Here is a 27,612-nt window from a genome sequence, read left to right on the forward strand (position 1 = left end):
TTGTCCATGGGGTTTTCTTGGCAAGGATACTGGAGTGGGTTGCCATTTCCTTCTCCGGTGGACCACATTTTGTCAGAACTCTCTGTCATGACCTGTCCGTCTTGGGTGGCCCTGCACGGTATAGCTCATGGCTTCACTGAGTTACGCAAGCCCCTTCGCCACGACAAGGCAGTGATCCATGAAGGGGAATTGATATGAGTACTTCCCATATGCTTATCCTGACTCTGATTCAAACCTCCCCTCCTGTTGTCTAGACCAAGCCTTCCTCAAGCTGGTTTCCTCCATGTATGTTAGACTATAATTTTCCAGTATCCTCAGTTACTGGCCATGCCAGTTTGCCCTTTAAAAACACATCCCCTAGAGGTCTGAGAATGTAGCTTTCTTGGTTTTATTGCAAAGTAAAAACCACTGGGCTAAAAGCAGGGAGCTGTGTTAATTTCATGGACAGCTGGCCTGACCTGTGACAGGTAAGCTTCAGGATCCTTTCTGCTTGAAACAGTGTTTCTTATTGTTGAGATGACAATTGGCCTAATTCTTTTTGATAATCCCAGGGAGTGCTGAATTATGAGCAGGGCGCACTGTCTCTCTCTCTCTCTCTCTCTTCTTCTTCTGCTGTTTCGTGGCAAAAGATTGATGACAGAACTAGCAAACTGGGTAATTCTCTGAAGACTCAATTTTCCTTCTGCTTCAGCAGACAAATAGACTAGAGAAAAAAGGGATTATTAATTTTTTGTGGTCTGGCATATGATAAAAAATGGAGCAAACATACTCAGTGACGAATTCATGTTCTGAATCCTTCTTTCTCTGAAACAGGATATTACCATAATGTTCCAGAAAGGTCACAGAGTTCCAATAGAAGAGAATATACTGTATGTAGCTCAGGGTTGAACTGTGGAGTGGTTGAACTCTGAGCTTGGTTGTTTGCTTGAAGATGTTTCATTACACTGATGATGTTACCTAGTTGGGTAAAGGAACGTCGGCAAGCAAACAACCAAGCTCAGAGAGCACCAAGGACTCCACAGGCCACAGAGTACTTGCCTTATAATTTCAACGGAAGTTTTCACCATTGGAACTGTTATCCCTAAACTAGACTTAATGCTGTATATTGTGACATAATGGAGTGATATGAACAACACATTCTTTATTCTGCCTATAGCCTACAGTTCCTATAGAAATCTTTTGCTCCCTGTTACAAATGATCCATCTTTGGATTTTCATGTACATGGAAAATTTCCTGGGTAAAAAAACTGCATGTACTGTACTGCATGATGTTCTTAAGGAATGAATTGGATCAGACTCCTTTTGGATTATAACAGGATAATGGGTTGGATGTCACAATCGTGATAAGTATTACTACTCTCACAGCATTTCTTAGTAGGTACAAGGGGGCGGGGGGAATCTCTTGCTAAGCATCTCACCTGATTTGCCCATAAATGTTTCTGAGTGGTATTTTATTTTATTTTATTTTATTTTATTTTATTTTATTTATTTTATTTTATATATAATTATATATATATATCCAGCCATCTCACACAAAGCGACTCTGGTATGTTTGGCACTCACGGTGTTTCTCTCCCTTATCTAAAGGCATCGATCAGGGTCAGATGACATATGATGGCCAACACTGGCATGCTACAGAGACCTGCTTTTGCTGTGCCCAATGTAAGAAATCTCTGCTTGGCCGACCATTCTTGCCGAAGCAAGGGCAGATTTTTTGCTCCAGAGCGTGCAGCATGGGAGATGATCCAAATGGTTCAGATTCATCAGACTCTGCATTCCAAAGTGCCAGAGCCAAGGAATCACGGCGCAGTGCTAAGATTGGAAAGAACAGGAACAAAGGAGAAGAGAATGCTGGCAGCCAGAGTAATCAATTGCAGGTGACCTCCAGTAGGTTGTCTGCAGATGTGGACCCTCTCTCCTTGCAGATGGACCTGCTGAGTTTGTCCAGCCAAACTCCTAGTTTAAACAGGGACCATGTATGGAGAAGCAGAGATGAACTCTACCACTATGGGAACAAAATGGAGCAAAGTCCATCACAAAGCCCTTTGCAGCTGCTCAGTCAATGCAATGTCAGGACTTCCTACAACCCAGCACAGAGTCCAGGTCCTCAGCAAGAACTATGGGGTAAACATTTCAGCAACCCAAAGAGAAGCTCCTCTCTAGCCATGAAAGGACATGGTAGCAGTTTCATCCAGGAATGCCGAGAAGATTATTACTCAGGAAGGCTACGATCGCAGGAGAGTTACAGTGACATGTCCAACCAGAGTTTTAGTGAAACCAGAGGGAGTTACAAGGTCTCCAAGTATGACCAAGAAGAAGACAGCAGCATGGCAGAACAGCATTGCCGGACCAGGCATCCACTCAGTGGATTGAAATTCACTGAAGAATTGACACGCACAGAACAAACTCCTCGGGGTTCAATGGAGTCCCTTGCTCTTTCCAATGCAACAGGTAAGATGCCGTGTGTAATAAACTACTAGAGTACAGTTTATACTAGCCCTGTAGTTAGTGAAAGAGAAGGGAACCTTTCTACTCTTGTGTCAGGCGAAATTATTATTTTCTCACATTGCATAAATATATTTTTATCTTTAGGTGCCAGAGAACAATAGCTTAATTTGAAAGAATGGTTCTTCAAACAGGGAACATAGGTTTGTGGCAAACTAACATGATCCCACAGTCAAGGAGTATAGCAGCTGATTTCTCTTATCCTCTGTGAAGAAGAAAGGGAGGGTGTAGATTCAGCACAGTGAGGAGCACCAGAAGGTTCAGTCAAGCAGGGTAGAAATGCGGGCAAAGCTTTGTGGAAGAGAAGGGTCTTGCTTAAAGTCACAGAGACCGGGTGGGCCAATCTAGCAGACTGGATCAGGCCCACGTACCAATAGTTCTTCCTCTCCTTAGGATCTTGGTGCAGAATAATTGAATGAGATCATTACACTGCTTCAAAGAAATGCAGTTTGCCTCTCTCTCTCTCTCTCTCTCTCTCTCTCTCTCTCTCTCTCGTCCAATCCCCATTCAGCCACTTTGACAGAGATGTGCATAACTGTGGTGCATTAACCACATGCTTAGATGCAGTAATAATAGCCATAGCTTTGATGTTTGTACAGCAGCACCTGCCATTAGGCATATTGGAACAGTTGTCCTGGGCAGCAGATTTTGGATGACCTCAGGCAGCAAATATTTATTCTGATACTTATTATTATTGTCAGGGACAGGAAGGCCTGCAGTGTCATTTTGTGCCTCAGACAACAAAGTAAGTTTGGGTGGTTTGGGGTGCCTTGCATGTGGGGGACAGTGTCCATTTGCTGCTTAACCTGTGCAGCAAAAGGTCTTACCTCATTTTTGATCAGGTGAAGTGCAATAAAGAAGAGAAGAATCCATCCTCTGCATGTTAATAAATTCAGAAGGAGGAGAAAAATATTGGATCTTTGAGCAATCCTCAGTGAACGGGATTGATACTTGGTGTGATGTGAGCTTTCCTAGACTGACATAGGCAGCTGGTAAGGGAATTGGAGGTCTGTGCAACTGTCTGCTTTTGCACACTTTTTGATCACATTGAATCAAACTTGTGTGGGCTTTGAAGTGAGTTGTGGTCTCATGCAGTTCCTCTCCTTGGCTTTTCTTTCATGAATACAGACTTTGCTTGGCAACTTTCATGAGGTTCAAAAAGTAGTAAGAGATGTCTCGGTCTACCGAGAGGTTACAACTCAAAACAAACATGACAGAAGAGAAAACCATGTGATAACAGTTGCAAGGAATGAAGAGGAGCCAATTTACACTTAAAATTAGAAGTAAGGATTAAGGGGTGAAGTTAGTCTTCCCCAACCTGATACTCTGTAGATTGTTGGACTGTAACTTCTGTCTAGCCAACATGGGCATCAGATTGTGCATGTCAAAGAAGAAATGCATTTGTTTGTATTCCTTTAAAACAGGATAAAAAAGGATCAGCAAAAAAGTTCCAAATGCAAACTTTAAAAGAACTAATCTCTCCAATAAAACCGTTTCAGTCCTTTTTAAAAAATTATAGATCCTGCCTGAGGAGGAATAAGAATAACATTCTGTGTTTTGCTTTTAAGTGATACAGTATATATAGATATGTATCTTAAAATTGGCATTGTCAGTTTGAAAGCTAAGAGATAAATGACGCGCCATTTAAGATAGCGTGTTGGAGGAAGGGAAGTAGTTTGGGGCTGTGAAATTAATCTTTTGAAATGGCAATTTCACAGAAGGGAAGTGGGTGATGGAGTAGACCAATGAAAGAGCTGCCTTAGATTTGGCTTATTTGTCGTGCCAGCATCTGGTGCTTTTATTCCTTCTCCTGAAGGAGATGGCATATCTGAGCTTTTTTCTCCAAGTTAGATGAATCCAATGGCAGCACAGCCATGATAATCAGCTATATAACTGTCCAGAAATTGCTGTCATAACTCAGCAGCTGTCACAGTGAATACAATAGTTCCTTAGCTGGTTCTTTTTCTTTACCTGATAACACACACACACACACACACACACAAACGCATGCACAGAGTTGCTCCTAAAAGAGCAGTCATTGTAACAGGAAGAGGAAGACATACTTCAGAGACTGCAGGTAATATTATTAGAAGAGGAGAAACCACTACTATCTGATCAGAAGTACATTATTTGAACTCAAGGTGGCTGACTTTTCAGGATTCCTGGCAGTTGAGGGGCTAGGATTTTTGCTGAATTTGGGATTTGGGATGAATTGATTCACACGCTGGCAAAGAGGGGACCATTGATTTACATATATGAAAACTAATCTTTGCTATCCCATCCATAGCTACAGGGAAGCAGTGCTTATTTCTGAGTTTATCATCAAAATATACATGTTTCATTATTAGGACTGCAAGTTCTCCTAGTGGCTCATAATCCTAAAAGAACGTTAAAGTGCATAGCCAGGAGTCTGTAGTTCACAGCTGAATAGTGAAGCAAGTTCTAAGAACTCTTGAGGACCAGTGGGTTTGCAACTGATTCAGCAATTACCCCAAAATAATGCTCCTAAAATGTTCTGCATTGTCTCAGAGGGACGTATTGAGTGGTGTTCCTGAGTGTTTTTCTGTAGTTCAGTGCTATTCAACATCATTATGAAACACAGGATGGAATAGAAGAGAAGGAATGCTTATCATATTTTCAGGCTAGGATACTAGAGGGGAAATCCAACTTGGCAACAATGCATATAAGAAGGAGATAAGAATACTAAGAAACACTCACATGAACATGACCAAGCAGAAGCTTCAGTTATTATAGTTATTTTGGGGCAAGTTAGACCTACCGCAGGCGCAGTACATTTATTACAGGTAGACACATAACAGTTCAAATTATCCAGGTCACTCTTTTGGTTTTTTATTTGTATATCCCTTTTAATTATTATGACATCAGCCATTTATATTTATATATCCAGCGTAGCATTTGTATATCCACATTTGTATATCCAGTTTAGCAACTTTTTCCATATCATTCTTGTAGCCTGTCATTTTTAAATCCACTTTCAAATCAGTCTCAGCCTTGTTTGGTAAAACTTGTTTCTCCTCCATAACTTCTTTTAAGGACAGTCTATCTGTAGAGGCAGACACTCTTAAAATTAACTTCTGGGTCCATTGTTCACAAATATCCTTCAATACATCCAATGTTAAAGTATTTTGCTCCATTCTGTATTAGTAAGTCAAATTTAAATGTTCTCCTCCTTTAATTATAATCTTTAGTTCCTTCCGGTTTCCTCTAGTGTTCCAACCTTCAAAATCCCATCCTATCATGTTATTTTTTTTTAAGAATTCAAAACAAAAGCATTTTCCCACAGGAAGGATTCCTATAATTAATTTCAAATCCATCTGGACCCTTAGTCCATTTGTAATTTTCCAAAATCGGTGTTATAATCTCCCTCTTGCTGTTTATTTCAAAAAAAAAAAATTTTTTTTAAGTCATTAAATTTGCATTTAAAACTTCTTTAGCTAAGGATTGAAGGAAACTCACCCAGTATTCTAAAACTTGCTGTTGCAAAGGTTCCTAATAGTTAAGAAGCTATTTCTGAAAGAGATTAAGAAATGAGGCTTGGCAAATTTTATGTCCATATAGGTTACATTATGGCTGTGAGCTTAGTTGGAATTCCTTGACTCCCAGCTGCTCGACTCACAGGTCGACCTCAAAAACATCCGTTCCTGCAGTCTACTCACAGGAAGCAGCTGTCTGGAATATATGTGGGCAATCTCATGATCTCTCCTTTTTCTGGAGAGACTTTGCCAGCCAGAAAACGTTGTCTGTCCGCCATCTTCGCCTCAGTGTCATCCCCCCTCCTTCAGGGATGTCTAGTTTGCCATGAATCCTCATCGGAAGTCTGGAGTAGCTCTTCTGAGTGCCCATGATTTTATAAATAAAGGCACAGTGCTTTGCCTAATTTTTGAACCTCCCAGTATTTGTTGGCGATGAGAATCACACTGTGGCAAATTCCCAAGTTCATTTCATTTTGATTTTTCTCTCAAGTAGAGTTCTTTATATAGCAGGACTTTTGGTTTATTTCAAAACAGTTCCTTTGGCAGTATTTCTTTTTTCCTTAAAGAAGAGCAGGAATCACTCCCACCTGGACCAAAAAAAAAATTTTAAAAATGAAATGGATAATTTCCCAGACCTGACAGACCGAGAAATTGTCATTAACCAAAGCACCCATTCTTCCCCCACCCCTCCACCCTTTTGTGAAAGTGATTTTGAAAGTGACACTTTGATGTCTTGTGGCAGCTTAAAATATCTCCAAACTCCAAGAATAAGGAATATTTTCAGAAGCCTTTAAAGTGCACTGTTTGGAACATTTTTATTAGTAGTAGTAATAATTACAGATGCTTCTATAAGATCATGCACTGAATGACAAGTCAGACAACCTTCCTTGCCTACACATGAGCTTTCCCTGCTCCTCTTAACAGACATGAAAAATATGAATTGTTTGATTGCAAATACAGACACCAGCCATTTTTCCAGCCAGAGCTGTTGATGCCATTCACATATACAGGACAATCTGCCCATTTGGGTATTTTTCTTGCTGTCTGTCCACCACAGATAGAATGGCTCATTGCTTTGCTGAAATCCTGACCTCCTACAACATTTGATGAAGTGTCATGCTCCTGGAAGTCATTTCAGTTCTGCGTATGAAAACCTCTCTGTTGTGTAATCTAATTATAGTGAACCAAAAAAATCAAACTCGTCTGCCTGCTTGTTTGCAATCTTTTCCTACTCTTGCATGAGCTCTTGTGGTTTCAAAGGTTGTTCGTGATCATGTAAAGCTGCTGAGAATAGAATGCTTACAAATAATGTACTTTCTGAGAGAGATGTACATGTAAGAAACTTTACACAGAATACAGGAATAGAAGCTGATGTTAAAGCTGCTGAGACAATGGTCTTTGATAGGTCTGGGTTTTTTTTTTCTTTTTTAGAACTTTATTAGATTTTTCAGTAAGAATGAAAACTAACAAGCTACTATTAAAGAAAAAGAAAGAAGAGAAAAAGGTTGAAAAAGAAAAAAGCAAGTCAAGTCAAAGGTGCAAAAAGTAAGAAAAACAGAAAGAGAAACCAAGTACAAAAAATAACGACTTCCGACCTTCCTCAAAACAGATATACGTAACTTGTGGACTTCAACTCTGGGGAAGCTGGCTGGGGAATTCTGGGAGTTGAAGTCCACATATCTTAAAGTTGCAAAGGTTGAGGAACAGTGGTGTTACAAATTGGGAAGGGTGATCATTTAAAAACCTCACTGGCAGAACCTGTCTTCCAAGAATTCCCCAGTTTTTTAAAAAATACTAATCATGGGTTGCTACCACTTAGCAGGGGAGAAGTTTTAATAAAGAATTCACTTACTGAACTAATGGTACCAAATCTCTAGATGCAAATTTCTTGGGAAAAGGAGAATGCAGCATACAAAGAACAGGGAAAGCAACAATCACACACAGAGAATTCCAAATAAAATTAATCAGCCTAACTAAATTATTATTATTATTATTATTATTATTATTATTATTATTATTATTATTATTATTATTATTTTGTATTACCCACTTAAATAAGCTTAGAGATTTGGGCATAAGTTCAGAGATCATTAGAAAGCAATCATCTGGGGCACCTGCTTGATAGGCTCTTCTTGCTCCTCAGTCTTCATTTCTTCCACTTTCTCCTCTGTGAGCACTATCTAAATTTTGAACTATATACACGATAATGAAAATTAGCCTTTTTGACAGGACTGATAGTTGCTTTGACTAAACCAGTAATTGCCTAATGGGTAAATCTCCCCCCCAACAACTCTAGATGAAATCAGAAAAGCACAGTCTAATTTTCACCAGTTGTGCCACTGGGTTACATGGGAGAAACCTTTGGGGGGAATTAAGGGGCTGGCTTTCATCTATCCAGGCTTCTCAGTATGGGGTCAATTTATCAAAGGCTATAGGGTACACCAACGTATCATGCCGAAAACTGGGATTTGTCACATGTCCTTTTGTGAAATTCACAATCCATTTCAATTCAACGTGACCTTCATTTCAACTGCTACAAATGCCTCTGTATTAAATGACTCTAGGTAGCTCACAATATAAAGAAAAACAAGATAAAAATACAATCAGTTAAATAAAAATACAATAAAGGAAATGAACAAGATGGAAAATCCAGACAACCAAATCCGAAACATGTACAAAGTATGACAACACCTCAAACCATGGGTTCCATCCAACTCACCCTAAAGACTGGGAAAACAGGAAGGTCATTAAAGCCTTCTAGAACACCATCAAGATGGGAGCCATTTGAATATCAGAGGGCACCTCATTCCAGAGGGTAGGTGCTATAGCAGAGCAGGTGTGCTTCCTTGGTCACGAAGAATAGTACTGTTTAACTGAAGAGACCTGGAGCATGCCCATTCTGTCAGTTCATTCTGACCAGGCAGAAACCATGGGAGAGAGGCGATCCTGCAAATAACCAGCCTCTATTCCCTGTAGGAGTTTATGGTGATAACCGGTCCTTGAATCACACCTGGAAGTACACTGGCAATCAGTGCAGCTGCAAAGGAGGGGTGTCACATGGGCATTCTGGGGCAAGCCCACCACTGTCCATGCTACTGCATTCTGGATTTGTTGAAGCTTCTGGGTGGTTTTCAAGGGCCGCCCCATACAGAGCACATTACAATATTTGAGCTGTGAGGTGACTGTTGTATCACTAACAAAAAGAGTGCATCAGTCACAAAACAGATTTCATGCTGGAACTGCTCCCTGACTTAAGAAGGACTAGATACTGTCCTCTCTCCAAGAGCTAACTTTGGTCCAGGAACTGCAGTATGCATTATTCTGGACCCTCCTCATTTTTCCCATTCTTCCATCCACAGTAGGGATTTATCCTGGCTTCCTCTTTGGTCCAGACCCCAATGTAGCCTCTGATCTTTAAGGCCCTGAGGTTAGCCTCCCAGTTCCTCTCTTGGTGTGATCAGTAGGACAGGAGCTTCTTGCCATTATCTTTTTGCATATTGCCCCCTCTCTTTTGCATTTGTTTCAGGATCTGAGTCCCCAGTTATGGAATTCCCTTCCTACTCTGGATGCACATATTCTTGGATGCACTTAAGAAGGATTTAAAAACATATTTAACAACCGCATGATTAGCTTAACAACCACAGCAAAAAAGGTCATAAAATCAGGTGTGACTCACTTAATGTCTACATTGCTTAGCGACAGAAGTTCCGGTCCCAATTGTGGTCTTAAATCAAGGACTACCTGTAGAAGAAAGCAAAGTATTAGCATAGCAGTGACTGTTAGGTTGCTTCCCAGCAACACATACATGGGCTAACCCATTTACTTACAGAGGTTTATATCTGGCCAAGAAACGTCTCTCTTTTCTGTCTCTCTAACTTTTATGAAGCTCAGAGCTAACTTCACTGAGTTTCTTTTAAGGCAGAAAATCAATGTAGTAGTCCAGCAATGCTTATTTATGTGGATTAACATCCTGCGCGCTCACCTATTCCCAGGAGGAATAAAATTTGGGTCTAAGCTTAATGGTAGCATTGCCTCTCAGATTTAGAGCTGAGAATATGTTTGAAATGTGGCGGCCTAATTAAAAAGATGAAAGTTGCAGCAGAGGCACTTGCTCCAAGCCAGTGTGAGGCCTACAGTCAGAGTTGCGACATTTGCATGAAATGGATTGCTAATAGCTAACAGAGCAATAATAATAGCATGCATCAGAGTAAGGGTGGGGTACCCAAGGAATGGGAATTTCACTTTGAGGTACGGCAGGTGCTCTAACTAAGTTGCAAAGACATATTAAAGCATGTTACATTGCCTGATCTGCTAAATGGGAGTGGTTGTGAGCAAATGCAGAGAATGGCAGTAGGGCTGTTTTGATGTAAATCTTATTAGCCAAGTTAAATGTCAGGTAGGTTTAGGATTTTATAATTGTGTGAGGGTGATTGCAAATATATCATGGTATATTTTGACTGCTGTTTAGTTTTTATTTTTCAGTTTCTTATTGTGGTTGAACTGTGCCCCGTGGGGGGGGGGGGCGGGGCACATTATAAATATTATTTTTGTTTCTTTGTAATTCTTTAGCTTATTGTTTAATATCCAGTCAGATGGCCACACTAAGCATATAGCTAAGCAGATCAGATCTTTCCTGATCTGGCACCCTCTGAATATTGAACTGCCATTGCCAGCACAATCAGCCAGCACTCAGCATGGATTCTGCTTTTCTTCTACATTCTTCTCCTGAATGTCTTCCTTGCCAAAAGCTTTTGCTTTCATGCTCAACAGTTGTTTGTTACTGTACTTTTCAAAGCTTTAGGGCATTCTGGCTATGGAAAATACACTTCCAGGTCATGGGAGTCCATGAGTGAAGTACTGTCTCTTCAGCTTTTTGTACAGGGGGTCTTCCTATGCATGCAGTGATAGACTTGAATATTGATCAGAAAAATTACCTGTTCCCAGGTGAGCGTATATGGATGTTTAGCCTTACCATGCAGCCCAGGGCATGTCTGTGCAGAAATACTCCCTAAGGTAGAACTCTCTCCAAGGTAACGTGGGAGGGTTACTGTCAAATCACACCATGCATATCACCTTAGTCATTGCGTGGCTTTTGTCATAGTTTGAAGGCGTCTTTCATAATTCTCCAGCAATGGAAAGGTAGGAGTCAGAAAACAGATACTCAAGATATTGACCTCCACTAATCCATCTGATTTTAATTTCACACTCTCTTGCTTAAGCTTTTATCCTAAGCCACATGTTCTTTGATGGGCATCTCCAGAATCAGTGGAAGGCATTTTGCTGTCTGTGGGGAACTGCAAGATGTCCTTCCCTCTAATTTCACAGCCAAAATCCAACTGGATTTGGAGTTGAGTTTTCCTTTAACATCAGCAATGGGACAACTATACCTGAAGGAAGTAGGCTAGGCAGTTCCAGTTAGACAATGTGGCACTGCCCTCTCTTTTTCCTTGCTGTCCAATGTCTCAGTGTCTCCTACCTGAGAAGACTGCCTTGTCGTATCTAATGATAGGGTCTTCAGAAACATTGCCATGGGCTACTTTTAATATGTTAGGGAGAGAGTTAACTAAGTATTAAAGAATTTGGCCCCACCAGGCCCATGCTAACAGAGGACCTGCACTGGGGACTTGCTGAAAATTTTTCTTAGATCACTTTGTGATATATAAGAAATAATTTAAGGACAAAAGTTGATTAATAGCTTCCTTTGTGTGCCAGATTCTCCAGGTGTTTATTCCTAAATCGTGTGAGCTGCTATTTTTGGCACTAGCAGAGCACTAAATAGGTAACTTGTGTTAGCTCAGGAAGTTGGACCAACGTTATAACAGGTGTTTCATCTACCTGTTTACAGAAAGCTGAATGAAGTTTCTGGCCGTCGAGAAGGCCTGGAGTTTCTTCATTCTGAACCAATGTACATGTTAGGGCAAATCTGTGATGCTCCACGAGTTATTAACAGAAAAGAGGAATAGTGGCTGTATGATTCTGAAGCAAATTTTATTTGTTAAATTAAACATAAGAATCTTCATACATACTGTGTGACCCAATTGATATATGTGTGTCAATCTAATACATAAAATCTAATTGGGGGCGGGGGTTAAAATATGTGCAGCTTTGTTGGCTATGCTAGTTATGTCACTTGATCCAAGGCTTTGCTAATGTTTACATGCTCTCTAATGTCCGTCATGATATGCTAACATCAGGATTCAGGAAGTATTCTGCAAAACATCTGAGCAGGGAGCTCCCTTCCCAAAGTTCTTCTTGCTCACTTGTCTTTAGAGAGAACTTGAAGATATTTCTCTTTTCTTAGTAGAGTAAATGCATTTTAAGTTCTGGTTCCTGTTGTGTAACCTTCTGTATATTTTAATTGATTTTTAAAATCTTTTTATTATTACAAAGGGACAAAGTGGCAAACCTATAGTAACTTTTAGTAAAAAGAACAATTCACAAAGTTCCACTTAATTGGAGAAAAGCTGTATTACTATGATTTTCAAATGTACAGCCAACATCTTACAAATATGTTTTGTGCTATAATTTTTCCCTTTCTTTAAAGTAGTAGTGGTAATTTTAATAGTAGAAGTTTTATTTATTATGCATTTATAAACTAAGTGCAAAACAGACATAGAATAAAACAATTGATACACTAATATATTACAATCAATTGTAATATGATAAGGAGGTCCATGACACATAATAATACATTCAAAGCGACAGATAAGAATTTATTTAAAGCAGCTTCACATTTGGTCAGTGAAGTATTTTCTCACAACTGTATCATTATTGCAAGAATGGTCCCCTAACTCTAGTTGAAGGTGGCAAGCAGATCTCTGATACTCTAGCTATTTCTAGCAGAAATCCCTTCAAATAATTCCAGAGTGCATTTTTTACAAATATTTGGGATCCATTATCCAAGTCACTAATTGATTTCACAACTGCAGTTGCTAGCAAGTTAAGCCTTTTGCCTTTCATGGGATATTGCTGTGAATTGTTTTAACAATACATAAACTATTTCAACAATTTTTCATGGAGATCATGATGATAATGATGATGATGATATGACTTGATTTTTATGTTAAGGTTTTTATTACAAATGCCCCATCACTACCACTCCTGCCACAATTATCTGCAGCAAATATTTTTTTTCAAATCAGTAGCAGCCTGTGGGACTGACTTCCTTTAGAATGGATTTTTACATTTCTCTTAGGTGCCACTCAGTTCAGTTCAGCTCAATTCAGTTTATATACTACATGGGTCATCTAGATGAAGGAGGTATGAAACTTCCACCATCAAGATTGGATGCTTAACTTGCAAATGAATCCAGCTTTCCAGATTGTGCTAGAAATTCATGGTAGTCATTATTAATTACCACATAGTTATGAATGCAATTATGCTATTTCTTATAATTATGTAATTATAGTTCATAATTATCAAAACACTTTTGATGTGTTAAGATTTGACAAGCACAAGAAGCTAGGACAGTGTCTTACAATCCTTTTAATATCTTAGGGCAAATAAGTAAAGGAGTCAGTAGCCAGAATCCCTTCTATACTGACAAATTAACACTAGTAATTTAACATGGGAAACATACATGAGTAACAAACATGAGAAAGTACAGATTGTGATTCTCATGTTAGATTAACAAGATCTGTGATGCAAAGCAGTGCATTGCCATGCAGGCAATGAGCAACTAATCGAGATTCCAGTGTGGATCTTATACATTGGATGTGCATTGAGACAGTGACTAAAATCTTGCAGCAAGGAGTGGAAGGAAGGAGTGTCCAGAGTGACCACACCCAACTTTCATGTAACCATTAAGGACCCTGCCCTCGGGAATTAGGCAAGCCAGCCTTCACAAAGGGGACTTGCAGAAAGTGTGGCTGCATGGATAGGAGAAGAAAACAAGTGGAGAGAAAAGCAAAAAGTGAAGAGCAAAGAGTTGGAGGACAGAAGAGCGAAGAAGAGTCAGAGTTGGAAAAGAGAAGATGGAAGAAGAGGAAGCAAAAAGAAGAAGAGAGCTGAAGTCCTAAAAATGCAGAAGGAGAGACCAAGAATGTCAGTGGCAAATAGAAGAGTGGAGTACATCCATCCCAGAGGACTGGAAGAAAATAAACATATGGCTATCTGGGGAAAAGGCCCCAGGCTCTAGCTTACTTGGCTAAGAAGCCTGAAACAAACATTAAGCAACCAGAGTCCCTCCCCAGTTGTCTTCAGCAAGCCCCACAAATGACTGTGGCAGTGTGGGCGAGGGGGCTTCAAGCCTAGACCTGATTAATCAAATAAAAGGTTGTAACAGGGAAAATTTAAAGCAAAATATAGCATTCACCTGCAGGAAGGTAACACAAAATACAGAACTGTAGACTGTTATCATTGTGGCCGATAGAGCTGCAGATGGATACTGTAATAGGAGAGCTAGAATAGGGGTCTGCAGCAACTGTCACTAGCTTCAAAATGGTGGGTGTGACCAGGGCATCGCATACATGAGTACACTGTTGATCCCCCGGTTGCACCTGCCATTCTGAAGCCAGTGACTGCTTCTTCAGACTCCCCTGGATAAGATTCTAAATACAACTTTTAAAAACAAGGGAAGAGAAGAGAAACTTATGAAAAACCACCATCGCCTTTATGTTTTGTAAGAATGTTCTATAAAAGCCCATTTACATAAGAATTGTCCCTTGCCTTGTCTCTGTCTAGTACCATCCCATAGTTGAAGGTACAACACACATAAGAAACATGGTATTAGGGTGCTAGTTTGCAAGTCTTTTTATTTATTTGAAAAAAAAAAAAGTACCTAGGCTTGCACATTCATTTGTGAAAATACATATTCTGATCTTCCAAATTCCTGTGGCTGTTTTGTGCTCCATTGTATAAAGAAGTTAGTTTCATCAGTAAAGCAAATTATGATCCCATTTTACAGTAACTCCCTGAACTGGTGGTAGATTTGGGGCCATGGTTGTACTTTGGAAGAGAGTGGCTAGGGTGCCGCTGCAATTGTGTAGAGCCTGTTATGTGTATTAACAGCCCTACAGTCAACGGATTGTTTTAGCTCCAGCCCATTTGAATGAAGCAGTTGTGAATTAAAGGGACCAATTACACTGCTGTGGATGTAGTAGAGATCTTGCTCTTGTTTTATGGTGACACAGGTTGGATGCCTTCTCAGATTTAAAATAGTTGGCTGCCTCCCTAGCCAGATAAGTTGCTAGCTTGAGCTAAGCTGTTGTAGCCAGTCTGGGTTCATCAGGATCTTACCCCAGAACAGTAACACTTTGTTTTGAAACTTGCAGTCTGGAGCAGGATGAGAAACAAGTAGATAACTTCAAGATCAAGCATTTCTAACTTAAGTCTGATTCAGATGGTGCCCAAATTTATCTTGTCAATGAAAAGATTACAACTTCGACACATGAGTATTGAAACTGCTTTTTGCATTTGATACACATTCAGAAAGTCCTCTTCCACCTGGCAATGTGTGAGTCCTATTGAAACTATCCAGACATCCAAGGATCTGCATTCTGATGAACTTAAGGTGACCACTCTCCTGCACAAAATTGCAGATTGAGGTTGGGGCTGTGTACATGCCCAGAGTTGCATCTGTGCTAGAGTCAGAAAGCAGCCAGCAAAAGAAAAGGACAGTTTTTCCCAGACTCATTTCCAAAGAGCTGGCTCTGGAGAAGCTCCTGCTTGAGTCATTGCTGTTCTTCAGTTGTGAAATCTGTTCAGGGAGAGAAAGGATTAATAAGTGTTCATTCCCTGGAGTGGCTTTAAGCTTGGAAGAGTGTCTGTGCCTGAGAGAGAAAGAAACATCACAATGGACTTTTCATGGGTTAGAGGATAAATACAACAAAATGTATTTTTACTGTAAGCCTAAAGTACAGTAAAATCCATATCCAGACCATAACTCTGGTGAGTGTATTTTGCATACTCTTTTTCTCTTATTCTTCTATATCCACAAAGGCAGGATTGAATTGGGATTAAAGATCTTGAAAGCTAAGTCTGTCGTCCCTAATACCTCTCACAGTGAAAAGTGGTTGTCAATGTGGTTATCAGGTTTTCCATTCTTGATTAGGGAGTTGTAGGTCAGACTGAATTCAGAAAAGGCATTATTAAGGCTCCCTTCAAGAAAGATTATTTTTGGAGCCCATCACATCTACATTATTGTTGAATGTCTTCAAGCCAGAGAATGGAGGAGGAGAAAAACAAGGAAAAAGAAAAGACACATTTATTTTCCACCACAGAATGGAGCCAGCCTTTTCTCAGTGGGGAAAAACAAATGCCTTCCTTCCACTGAGTTCAGAAGTGGGCAGTTGTAGAGAAATTCCACTCTCTCAGCTGCTTGTTCCAAAATTCAGTGTCCCAAAAAAGTAGACTTTGGAGGAGAGGACTTATGCTAGCATGCATGTGGTTGAGTCCCAGCAATATCAGACTTTCTCCAAAACTTAATTTTTTGCAAAGATCACAGCTTACAATAATGAGATTTTAAGAATAGTTTGCTATTCTCTGGTGGAGATGAGATCTTTTCCTACCTGTTCCTCAAAGTTAATTTCTTTTAGAAAGGAGAATTACAGAAGCCTCATTTGTAAACTTTGTTCAATGTATCCCTTCTTGAGTTCAAAACTTTAGGTAGTATATGCCAAATACTCTATAGTTTCCACTTCAGAAATAAAATACCAGTTTGGGTTTGGTAAATATTTGCTGTAGATGCCTTCAAATAAATACTTGTCTTTTAAAGATTCCGTGCATTGCTGTTTTTCCTGGCCGTTTTTCTGTGTGGCTGCTGTTCCCACCTACAGTCATTACAATAGTGGTAGTAGCTGTTTAGGAGTTACTCAGTCAACAGGATGACTTCATAGCCAATCTGATGTAACATGCTGACATCAAAAGTGCAAGTGAAGGTGACTGACAGCAAGAGCATATAGGATCCCTGTAAACATTTTCCCAGGGGGTAACATAAAATGTTGGTATTGTTGAAAATGTTTGAAAGTGGTGAGGGAAGTTTTGGTTTAGCTTTGTTAATATGAAGCGACCATTGTAATGATACTTTACAACCCTTGATCAAAGCTTTAAAAATGACAGCTGCAACTGATCAGAATACCGTTGCCATTATCCTAGGAGCTGGTATTGGAACTGGAGTGGTTCCCCTTCTGCTTTCTCATTTTGTAGGCCTTAGATTATTCAGCAGCTGCTTTCATATCAAATTAGTATCCTTCCAGTACAATTGCTAGGTTAGCTTACATCTCATGACAGTTCCTTTGAATAACAAAGACAACAGGTAAGGCTGATATAGCAGAATCCTCTCAGGGTAACTTTGCCATATTGATAGCAATGGAAGAATTGGAGATAACAGGAAGACCTTAAATCACGCAGAAAGCCTTTGGGTTGGACAAAGCAACTGGTACTTACAAGATGGTGTTCTGCAAGAATGGGTTGGTGGTGTGGCAAGTGCTTGGAACCAGGACACAAGCAGGATGCTTCAGGAAAAGAAACTTAAGTTTTAACATTTGAAAGTATTAAAAATTTTAAAAAGAGAACATATTTCACATCCCTGCCTAATGTTGGCAGCAAACTGTCTCTAAATTTCAATATTCAGTTGCACCCCATGTGAAAGGAATTGAGAAGGGGATCTTGAAACCTTATGAGACTAGGAGGAGGCTTCATGTGAGCCAGCGTGGAAGGGTTTAAGCTGTAGAAAATCCATGCAAATCCCCCACCTAGCTATAAAGAAGGTAAAACAGAAATACAACTAAAAATAAGAGTGTGGAGAGGGAAAAAAATCTGTTTTTCTCATAGCTGCTGGAAATTTAAAAACAAAAAGAAAACAAAACAAATTCCCTCTGCTATGTGGAGGCTCCGTGCAGTTACTTGGCAGTGAGAAAAAATGCAATGTGCATCTGTTCTGGATCACTGGAATCTGCTCTAATTTCCAATAGTTGAGATTTGAGCTGGTGCACTGCAAATAGGTGCCAGAACCGATCTTGGTTACCCAGCCCTGCTGTTTTGTTACATGAATGTATCCAGTGCATTAGAGATTTCAGTTCATCCTTCAGCCATGATGTTTTGCTGCTGAATGCAACAAAAATTGCAGTTCTGGCTTTTCAGAAGCGCAGGAAGCGAGTCATTACCAGAAGGCAGGAGAGAAACATGCAGACAAAATTAGCTTCCTTTCTCCAGCACATCCCACAAATAAGAGCTGTTAAAAGCAGGAAGGATAGTTGTTCCTATTTTACAAACACTGAGAAGAATGTGCAACTACCCTCGTTGCTGAGCCAGCCACAGCCTCATGCTGACACTGAACAGACAGAACAAGCCTTTTGTTTGTTGGGGAGACTAACATAGTTTAAGACAAATATCTGTGAAGCCATCAAGCCAGGGAAGTGCTCACTTTCATTTCATCACAGTGCTTGGTTGGCAACATGCTGCAAGCAAAATGCCAGATACTGTAGGAGTCTGGAGCAAGTGATGGTCTTCAAATACTGTATCTGCAACTGAACAATGGCCAGTTCCTAATGACCTGTCCAGCATGTTGTTCCTGGCCCTGGATCTCTATAGTTATCTCCCAAATATATAGTCATTTACTCTTCAGTTGACAGATAATTTTTTTTGCTTGACTCCGACAAACAGGGAGATCTGTGCTTCCTGGACTGGCCTTGGTGAGAGGTTTCTCAGGTTTTTATGTTATATATTGTTTACCTGCTTTTATTAGTTGCCATTGTTGGTAAGTTTTATATGGTCTCATTTATCTGTTTATCTGATTGTAAATAACTGTTTGGTATTCCATTATTCTTCTAGAGTTAGAGCTGCCTAGGTTTGTAATGACTGTTTTGTATATTTTAATTAATTGATATTCCTTTATTTCTGTTCCATGCTTAGTTTTTAAGTGAAATATAAATTAATATTATTATCAAGGTTATTAAGAATGCCTTCTTGATCATGCATCCTTGGCTGTATTTTGTGTACCAACACCAGGCTCAGATTATTGTAAATAGGGAAATGAGAGCATATTTCATCTGGTGGTTCCAGATTTTACACAAGATTGATTCTTCTGGAGAGTCACCAAAATCTAAACCTGAAAGTTTTGCTCAAAGACTATCTCTTTCAGTGAAAATCACTGGCTGAATTTAAGTGGGTATGGGGGGGAACTATTTTTGATAAAGATTTTCATATTTTTTATTTCACATAAGTGGATAGATAGGTGTAATGTTATGTGCTATGATTTAGAGAATAGGATACCTACAGGTCTGAATTCAGGGGCATTTCCAAGACAGTATCAAAAATGTCACAGTGGCATCTGTAGCTGCCATCTTGACTATTTTGACATCCCGCTCTGGATGCCCTTGTTTGAATCCTAAGTTGTTTTATCATGTTCTCCTCCAGCTGCAGTCCTCTCACCATTTCTTGTGTGCCCAAGATTTTAGAGAGCTCAAATCAAATCAAATCTTTATTACAATCAAAGGCCACCATAAGAGAGCTCAAAAGCTTTGCACACTCTTTGTGTCATTTTAATTCATTCTTCTAAAGATACTGGATACTAATCTCTTGATTGCTGCAGAAATCAAATAAATACTACCCAGTTAGGAGTGTTTCTCCTGATTGATCAGCATGTTCCCCCCCCCCCTTAATTTGGATAGTTCCCTTCTACTCCAGCTATACCATATACCTCTGTTTCTCCATCTGAGGGCATCCTATGGTTCCATCGGTCTCCATCCTACCCAATTTCTGAGGTCCTTTCCCCGTTCTGAGACTTGCACAGCTATACAAGTGCACACCTCTCTGCCCCAGTGCATGGCTCAGGGGTAGAAGAAAGAGCTTGCTTGCTTGCTTGACTGACTGATTATGTGCAATCGAGTCGTTTTCAACTCCTAGCGACCACATAGATAGATTTTCTCCATGGCAATCTATCCCTAATCTGTTCTTTCAAATCTCCCAATGGCGCACTCATCACTACTGTAAGTGAGTCCATCCACCTTGCTGCTGGTCATCCTCCCCAGCCAAAACATGGCAATTTTGAAGAACCACATAGTTCTTATATTTTGTTTTGTCTTCCATGTTGTATCCGAAGGATTTTTTAAAAAAAATTTTTTTGCTAAATCTGTTGAATGGAATGCTTTCTGATTATCATGTTGACATTAGGTGTTATTAACTGATCTATTGTGTAGTTCCATCCTAACAATCTATATTAAGTGGACTATAATTGTGTTTGGATAATTTGTTCTTGCCTCACACTGCATGTGTTTTCATGGTGGAAAATGATCAGAAATGTAGATCGGTAGCTGCAAAGCCACTCCAAAGCCCAGTCCAGTGACGTTGGGCTCCATAGTGTCTTGGCAGCTGCCAGGAGGAGAGAGAACCAGGGAGAAAGGGATTGGCAGGAATTCCCACTGATAGGAACCTGGCTCACCTTGGCTCCAGGGAGTTCCCTCACTGTAAATTGAAAAATGAATGTTTTGCTATCTGAGCTGTGCTACAACTAAGCCAGAAGAAAATTGGCTCAACTGCCCCATACCAATGGCAGCCTGGGATTGCTGAGGTGCAGCCCTATTCCAGGAGTAATGCCAAAGCCCCAGGCAGAAGTCTAGGTTTACATTGTAGCCTCCAGCTGCAGCGTAGCTCAGTGTTAGATTACCTGCCTTGCATACAAAGCATTTTCAGTTCAATACCTGGGGTCTCCAGTTAGGCTTGGGAATTGCATATTAATTTCTAGAGGAGCCTTAGAATGAATGATTAAAGGAGCTGGATGTGTTTAGTCCTGAGAAGCGAAGATTGAGGGGGACTCAGGGGTAATACAGAGAATAAGAATGGGACCTGTTCTTTATCATCGCATTAGGTCATAATTGGTTAAAGTTACAGGAAGGAGATTTGAACATCAGGGAAAACTTCGTAATGATAAGGAAAGTTTGAATAATGGAACCAATTCTTGGCATGATCGTGAGCTCTTCATCACTGGTTATAACCAAGCTGAGACAGGGCAGACACAGGTCAAGTTGAAGCCCTGCATTCAGCAGGCGGTAGGACTCAATAGACTGAATGGCTCCTTCAAACTTTAAGATTCTGTGCTGTCAATATAGACAGTACTGTACTGAGATCGCAGATCGATGGCCTGACGTATCACTTTCTAATGCTTTTAAAAGGAGCCATGAAGATTGATCGCTGCATGCAAGTGAAGTGTGCAGAGTTGAATGGTCCAAGCTTCGAAATAATCTGAGCGTTTGGAGTTGAGGACAAGTTGACTCCACTGCCTCCCTGGTTTTCTCTTTGACTCTCAAGACTCCTTGATTTTTCCTTTCTCTTATTCTACTGAATTCTTGTTTGCATCTATGTGTTTTCTTTTATATATTGGCTCTTTTATTTCTGCAAATTCCAAGTCTGTTCTGAAATGAAGCATTGTTCTGATGTAAACAAGTCACAGGCAGATTCACACTGGAACATTCCTGGCATAGGAAACAAAGCCAACCAGAATTCTGCCACTTTAGTGTATGTGTATATATGTGTGTTTTGTGGGTTGTTTGTGTGTACAAGACAGATGCAAACCATAGGGAAGATATAAATATATCCCTATAGAAAGACTTTCTCTGACTATTCCTCCTACAAAGTGGCTGTTGACAAGTGGCGGTTATGGTGTGAAATGCTGCTAAAAAGGTTCTTCACATTAGTTATAATTTGGAAAATATAAGATGCTGCAGTCTGACATTGGAGATGAACATGCCTGGACCAGAAATAACAGTGGGCTTCTGATTGCTTCTCGTTTATCTCAGTGGCCTCCTGCAGTAATTCCTGAAGCACATTCTTTCATTTCAAAGAACAACATCACTCAAGACTTTTTAAAGAATACATAGAAAATATTATTTTATCCACATGTATTTTAGAGATGCTTGTTGTTGTTCAGTCATTAAGTTGTGTCCGACTCTTCATGACCCCATGAACCATATCGCGCCAGGCCTTCCTGTCCTTCACTGCCTCCCTGAGTCTGCTCAGTTTCATGCTCATTGCTTCAGTGATGCTATCTAACCATCTCATCCTCTGGCGTCCTCTTCTCCTTTTGCCTTCAATCTTTCCCAGCATCAGGGTCTTTTCCAAAGAGTCCTCTCTTCGCATTAGGTGACCAAAGTATCTGAGCTTGAGCTTCATTATCAGTCCTTCCAATGAGCAATCAGGGTTGATTTCCTTTAAGGTTGACTGGTTTGACCTCCTAGCAGTCCAGGGGGGTCTTTTCCAGCACCACAATTCAAAGGCATCAGTTCTTCAGCGCTCAGGCTTCTTTATGGTCCAGCTCTCACAGCCATACATTACTACTGGAAAAACCATAGCTTTCAACTTTAGAGATGCTACCTGCATTTAATTTGAAACCTACATTCAGAAGAAAATTATTTCAGGGTTCCTCTGCTATCAAGTATCTGATGAGTTTCAAGGAAAGAATTGGCTTGAATGGCAGGTGTTTCAGGACAACTGAAAGTATATATTTAGTATAACTTCAAATGCAGCCCCCAGGTTCAGAAATGCCAGCAAGAGGTGGCAACTTCTTTAAGGCTTGTTTGTAGACTTCCAGGATACCTTGAATGAACCATTATAGGATGCTGGATTAGATTAACATTTATTCTAATTCAGTAGAGCTCTTATATACTTATTTTTAATAAGTGCAGTGGTCCTAATAAGAAAGGGGAAATGGTTATCTGAAGGACTGCCAATCTCCAGTTGTTTCTGCCCATCCACTATCCCCCTCCCTATATGACTTCCACCTCTCAAATGTCACATGTCTTAAGAGCTGGTTCTCTTCCCAGGCTTAGGACGTTTGTGGGGCCCTTGTTGAATTTTTTTTTTTAATGTTATTGATTGTGGAGGGAGGGGTGTGGGCAGTAATTCCTGTTAAACTCTGTGTTTTAAATACTGTAAGCTGCCCAGAGTCTTTTTGGAGTCAGCCTTAAAAAAATATTTAATAAATAAGTTGGGGAAGTTTTTACATATACCGAAATAGCTAAAAGGGAAAAGGAAAGGGTTAAAAACTATTTAGAATAATAGAAAATGAGAGATAAGCCTCATAAATATTTTTTTCCCTTGTGGTCAATCTTTGTTTTTGTGTTACAACTACCCTCAGCTTCCAGAATTTCCCATTTAATCCACACTTCTGATGAATTCTGATAGAACTAGTGAAATTTGTCAAACAGATTTTGCAAATCCCTCATCTGATCATGGCATTTCTGTTCCATCTTTCCTCCAGGGAGCCTTAGGGTGGCATTCTTGTTATAATTTATTTGCAGAATCATGATCTTGTGAAGAAGTTAAACTATTGTACAAGAGGTATCACAGTTGAGTAATGCTTGAGCCTAAAAATCAATGATCTACTGACTATGTGCAAATGTGTCTACACTGTGGGAAACCCGAGAGCATCATGGTGAGCCAAGTCAGAGGGTGAAAACACAGGCCATTATTTAAAATTTCCTGCAGAAAGCCATTTTTCACTCCACATGATTCTAAATTACTAGTGAACTATGGTGCAAATTATTGCAAAATATGGTATGTGCACGTGATATTACTGTGCCAAATATTTCACTGGCAAGCTGCTTTAAAATATGCCTTTACCTCAGAGATTTTGTCCATGTGTACCTGCTGATGTTGAACTCACGAAACACACACTGTTGTAGTTTGTCGCACTGTAAAGGAGCTACAGCACAGAAATGTTATGGCAGTCTTTGCTGAAGTTACAGAACTGATGAACATCTCACAAATACCTGTCAGGTTAGGTGTATTTTAGACATGACTGTTAAAGTCACCAGATTTCCAAACGTTGCCATTAATGCAAAAATGTTGATGGCAGCTTTGTAGTGATGCTTTAACCTTAATTCTTCAGTTTCTAGACAGCTTAGTAATAGACATGGAGTGATGGATTTTTAGGGGGGTGTTGTATTTCTGTAATTCTTGAGACTATTTTTTTTATTCATCTCTGTATGAAAAGTCTAATATTTTGCTGCCCACTTTTATTGTCTCTGTGACGCCCAGTAATTATTTGGTCTTTCGACTTAGAACTTCTTCACAGCAGAGTTCTTTCTAAAGAGATCAGCATCATCTTGGGATCTGCCAAAGCTTTATATTTTCCTTGGAGGTTGTTTTAAGTTGGAATTTGAGATCTGAACAAATCTGTATTTTCATCTCTTTTGCCACTATTTAGAGCCAAAAAGGAATTTGTGCATGCTATCTTTTCCTTTTTAAAAAAATAAGCAAAGTTACTCTTTCTCTTTTTGGGGTACTGAAGAAGAAAGGGGAAAGATAAAGAATAGAGTTCTTTCATAATTACAGTTCCTGGATGCCTTTATCTTGATTTCTGGCTGTGCTATAAAATGATTGGACTATGTTTGTTTTAGGATTCTTTGCTCAAAAACTTGTCATCCCTGCCTGGATCATGCCCTGTGGACCCCAGTTCATGTTGGATAATTAGAAAAGAAGCTTTGCCAGACCCAATACAGTAGGGGAGAGTTTGCATTTCCAGCTCTCAAGCACTGTCCCCATCTCCTATAGATTTCAGTTTACAGACTTATAGAAATAAGTCTATAGAAGGCTCTTGTCACTATGCAGACCCACTTTGATTCCTAAAGCCAAATTGTTATTTATTGGTTTTAAAGGATTGGATAATGACTTCCTGTTCCCCTCTTTTATTTCATTTGCTAAACTTCTATTACCTGATTTTCTTTCCCCCTGGAGAATTGGTGGACTATCTGAAATGATGTGGGACATAGCTAGGTGATGTGGAAGAAGCAGCTAATCTGCAGAAAAGAGTGCCTTCCTCTTTGATTTCTGACCCAAATTCCAGTTTTGGAAGCACTCATTGGATTGAAATGCTGAGTCCAGCCTAATGAGCAATAGGTGTTCTGAAGAACAAAAGCACTGCACGGTCCCTGTTCAACCAAACAGAAAGTTGCTCTGTGCTGTCCAAGCTCAAGTGTTCTCATAGTTCATGTTTTCTTCATTCAGCTGAAATTGTGAGGAGACAGTGGGCAGATTCACACTGAGATTTTATGACCACTAGCATTTGAACTTAATAAAATGTTCCTGACAGAACCACATGCCAGAACTCAGTATCTAGAAAATCATATTTGCAGAACAGAGAGCTGCATTCTTTCCCTTTTTTGTCTTAGTTCACAAAAGCCTGTAAATGGAACTATAGACAGAATTTCTGCTGGGATGCATGTCTTGGGTTTAGTGCAGATGATGAAGAATTTGCAAATGAGCTTGTTCAGAAAGTTTTTGGAAAAAGACAAAAGACGAAGAAGGACAAGTGCCAGAATAAACATTCTGTGTTTGATTTTGAAAGTGCAGGGTGGGCGGGGGGAGAGATTCTGTTCTAAACTGAAATATTTTCTGAGCTCTGTCATCCTCATAGCCTATGAGCTTCACACCACTGCCAAAAACAAACCCAGCCCTCCAAGTAATCAGAGAATCCCATGTGTCTGCTTTTGGGGGGTGAATTATAGGATGCTAGTTTTTGAGGAGAAAGCGGAATACTCACCGAGTTGGTGATGGCCACTTAGATTCCTTCTACAGAAAATCCCACACTTCAGTACTTGTAACCCCCTCCCCTCCCCTAATCTGTTGTTTGATGTGCTGAAGGAATTTTTCACAAAATGATTTTTCTGCAGAACTACGAGGGAGATGAAAGAAGGGAAGAGTTGATGAAGGAGCAGACAAACTGACTGCTTTCCTTCCTGGAGAGGTGTGGTTTGTGCTTAAGGCTGGAATCAGATGTAGAAAAACAGCATACGGCTGCTACCCAAAATGGCAACCTCACGTCCTTTCCTTCATAATATGGAGAAATAGTAATGAATGGTGCAGTGTGTTAATCAGTTCCCCCATTATCTGGTGGCAGCCAATGATACAGAGAAGGAATCAGAACATAGGAAACTGTTTTCAACGTTGTTGGTCCATCCAGATAATGCTCTCTTCTGACTAACAGCACTCTGTAGCCTGAGATGTTTTCGTTTGGCTCACAATCTAATCCTCATATTTATTTATCTGCATAGCTGCTCACTTGACATCCAACTCAGAGTGTTGTATGTAATTAAATAACAACCAACAAAGAATGAAATATAATCAAACATACTGCACCAAAGGTAATTCAAACAACCGCAAACAATCAAGATGGATGCGTGAAATTTCCTGACCTACTCTCCAGAGGAAAAGCCAGGTCTTCAGAGCCTTTTGGAAGGCAGATAAGGCCAGGGTCATCTGTATCTTAAGGGGGATGCTGTTCCATAGGGCAGGCACAGTAACAGAGAAGGTCCCACCAGGTAATACTGCTTGAGTGATAGGACCTGGGGCATGCCAATTCTGTCAGAGCTTATGGATAGACAGAGATTTATAATTTTGAAGTTGTCAACTTTCTGTATATGTTGGTGGGGCTTATTCATTATTTTTGTGGTGGCTATAGTTTAATTTGTGATGATTCTGAAGATGATTTTAACTGTTAGCTGCCTGGAGCTTCCAGGAATTGAATGAATGAATGAATGAATGAATGAATGAATGAATGAATGAATGAATGAATGAAGTCTGATATTGTATCTGTGTCCTAAGACCCACTGAACTACAATCTTTCTTCTGATAAGTTACAGACAGACAGACAGACAGACAGATGTTGGATGGTTGAACAGGGAATCCTGAAAGAGGTTTTTGTGATAGTCTGATACTCTTTAGCACATCTACTTCTTTTCTCAGAACCCACAGACAGGTGGATTATATTTCAGAGAGATTCTTAATGCATCTTGGAATTTAAAGGAAAGTTATGGAAGTTGTTTGTTACCATGCTATCTGTCTCCATATCCAGCATTCCTTAGTTTCTACTTTTATGAATAGAAGTTCTGTTTAGCTGGCACAGAAGCTACTGAGACATCCATCTTCCATATATTCTGCTAATCCTTACTAAAAGGTATCTATGCTAGTGACTTTTCCCCAGTTCATCAAAACCTAGAAACCACTTTATGTTCAAACTGACTATTCCATGTGGTCATCTTACTTCCTGGGCAGAAACTAATAGGTGAAGTGGCTACCTGAAACTTTTCAAGTCCAATCTTTAGTAGATTTTTTTAAAAGCTGAAAAGTTGAATTCAGCAAGATTTCCAACCAGTGGAAGAATTCCTTCTGGATCAGGAGGAACTGTGAGAAATCAACCCAAGCATCTTCAAGTCATATTCCAGGGAAGTTGCTTTAGATATATAGGGATTGTTACAATCTTCCAGAAGAAAAAAAAATCAGGTCATGGGGCTACCTAAGTAAAGCAGATTTTGAATATATAATAGTTAGTCAGACACAACCACTAGTTCCATGTAACTGATTCTATCTTTGCTCCAAAATGAGAAAGGATTTCAGGCAATGAAAACCATATTGGTGCTTTGTCAGTACTGGCTTTATAATGAATGAGCTCCGTAGAGTTCTTGGCTCTGCTTTTATTGTTTGAGACATTTAAAATTGAAACAGATAAATACCAACTGGTTGGGAAAAACAGAACCACCATCCTGTTAGCTCTACATAAATCAGAAAGCACCCATCCAATCTGTAAAACAAGGAGAGTAGAGTCCTGTGTTCCATACAAATGGAATGAACATTATATCAGTGATTCTCTTTCAAGTTAAGCCTAAACCGGTAACTGAGA

The 27,612-nt window shown here is 39.8% G+C and overlaps 1 protein-coding gene across 8 annotated transcripts in view; it reads left to right on the forward strand.

Moving 5' to 3' along the window:
* PRICKLE2 (prickle planar cell polarity protein 2) overlaps positions 1-27,612 on the forward strand; it is a 301,204-nt gene that overhangs the window by 259,885 nt on the left and 13,707 nt on the right. For all 8 annotated transcript variants that reach the window (XM_088134397.1, XM_088134398.1, XM_088134401.1 and 5 more), the window contains one exon: positions 1,588-2,451. In XM_088134397.1, the coding sequence (XP_087990523.1) occupies positions 1,588-2,451 (864 nt within the window). The remainder of the gene's footprint in view (positions 1-1,587; positions 2,452-27,612) is intronic.

Source organism: Python bivittatus, unplaced genomic scaffold, assembly GCF_059951505.1.
Source record: "Python bivittatus isolate LINGU-HERP-01145 unplaced genomic scaffold, Pbiv_v1 ctg000080_np1212, whole genome shotgun sequence".
In the NCBI taxonomy this organism is placed as follows: Eukaryota; Metazoa; Chordata; class Lepidosauria; order Squamata; family Pythonidae; genus Python; species Python bivittatus.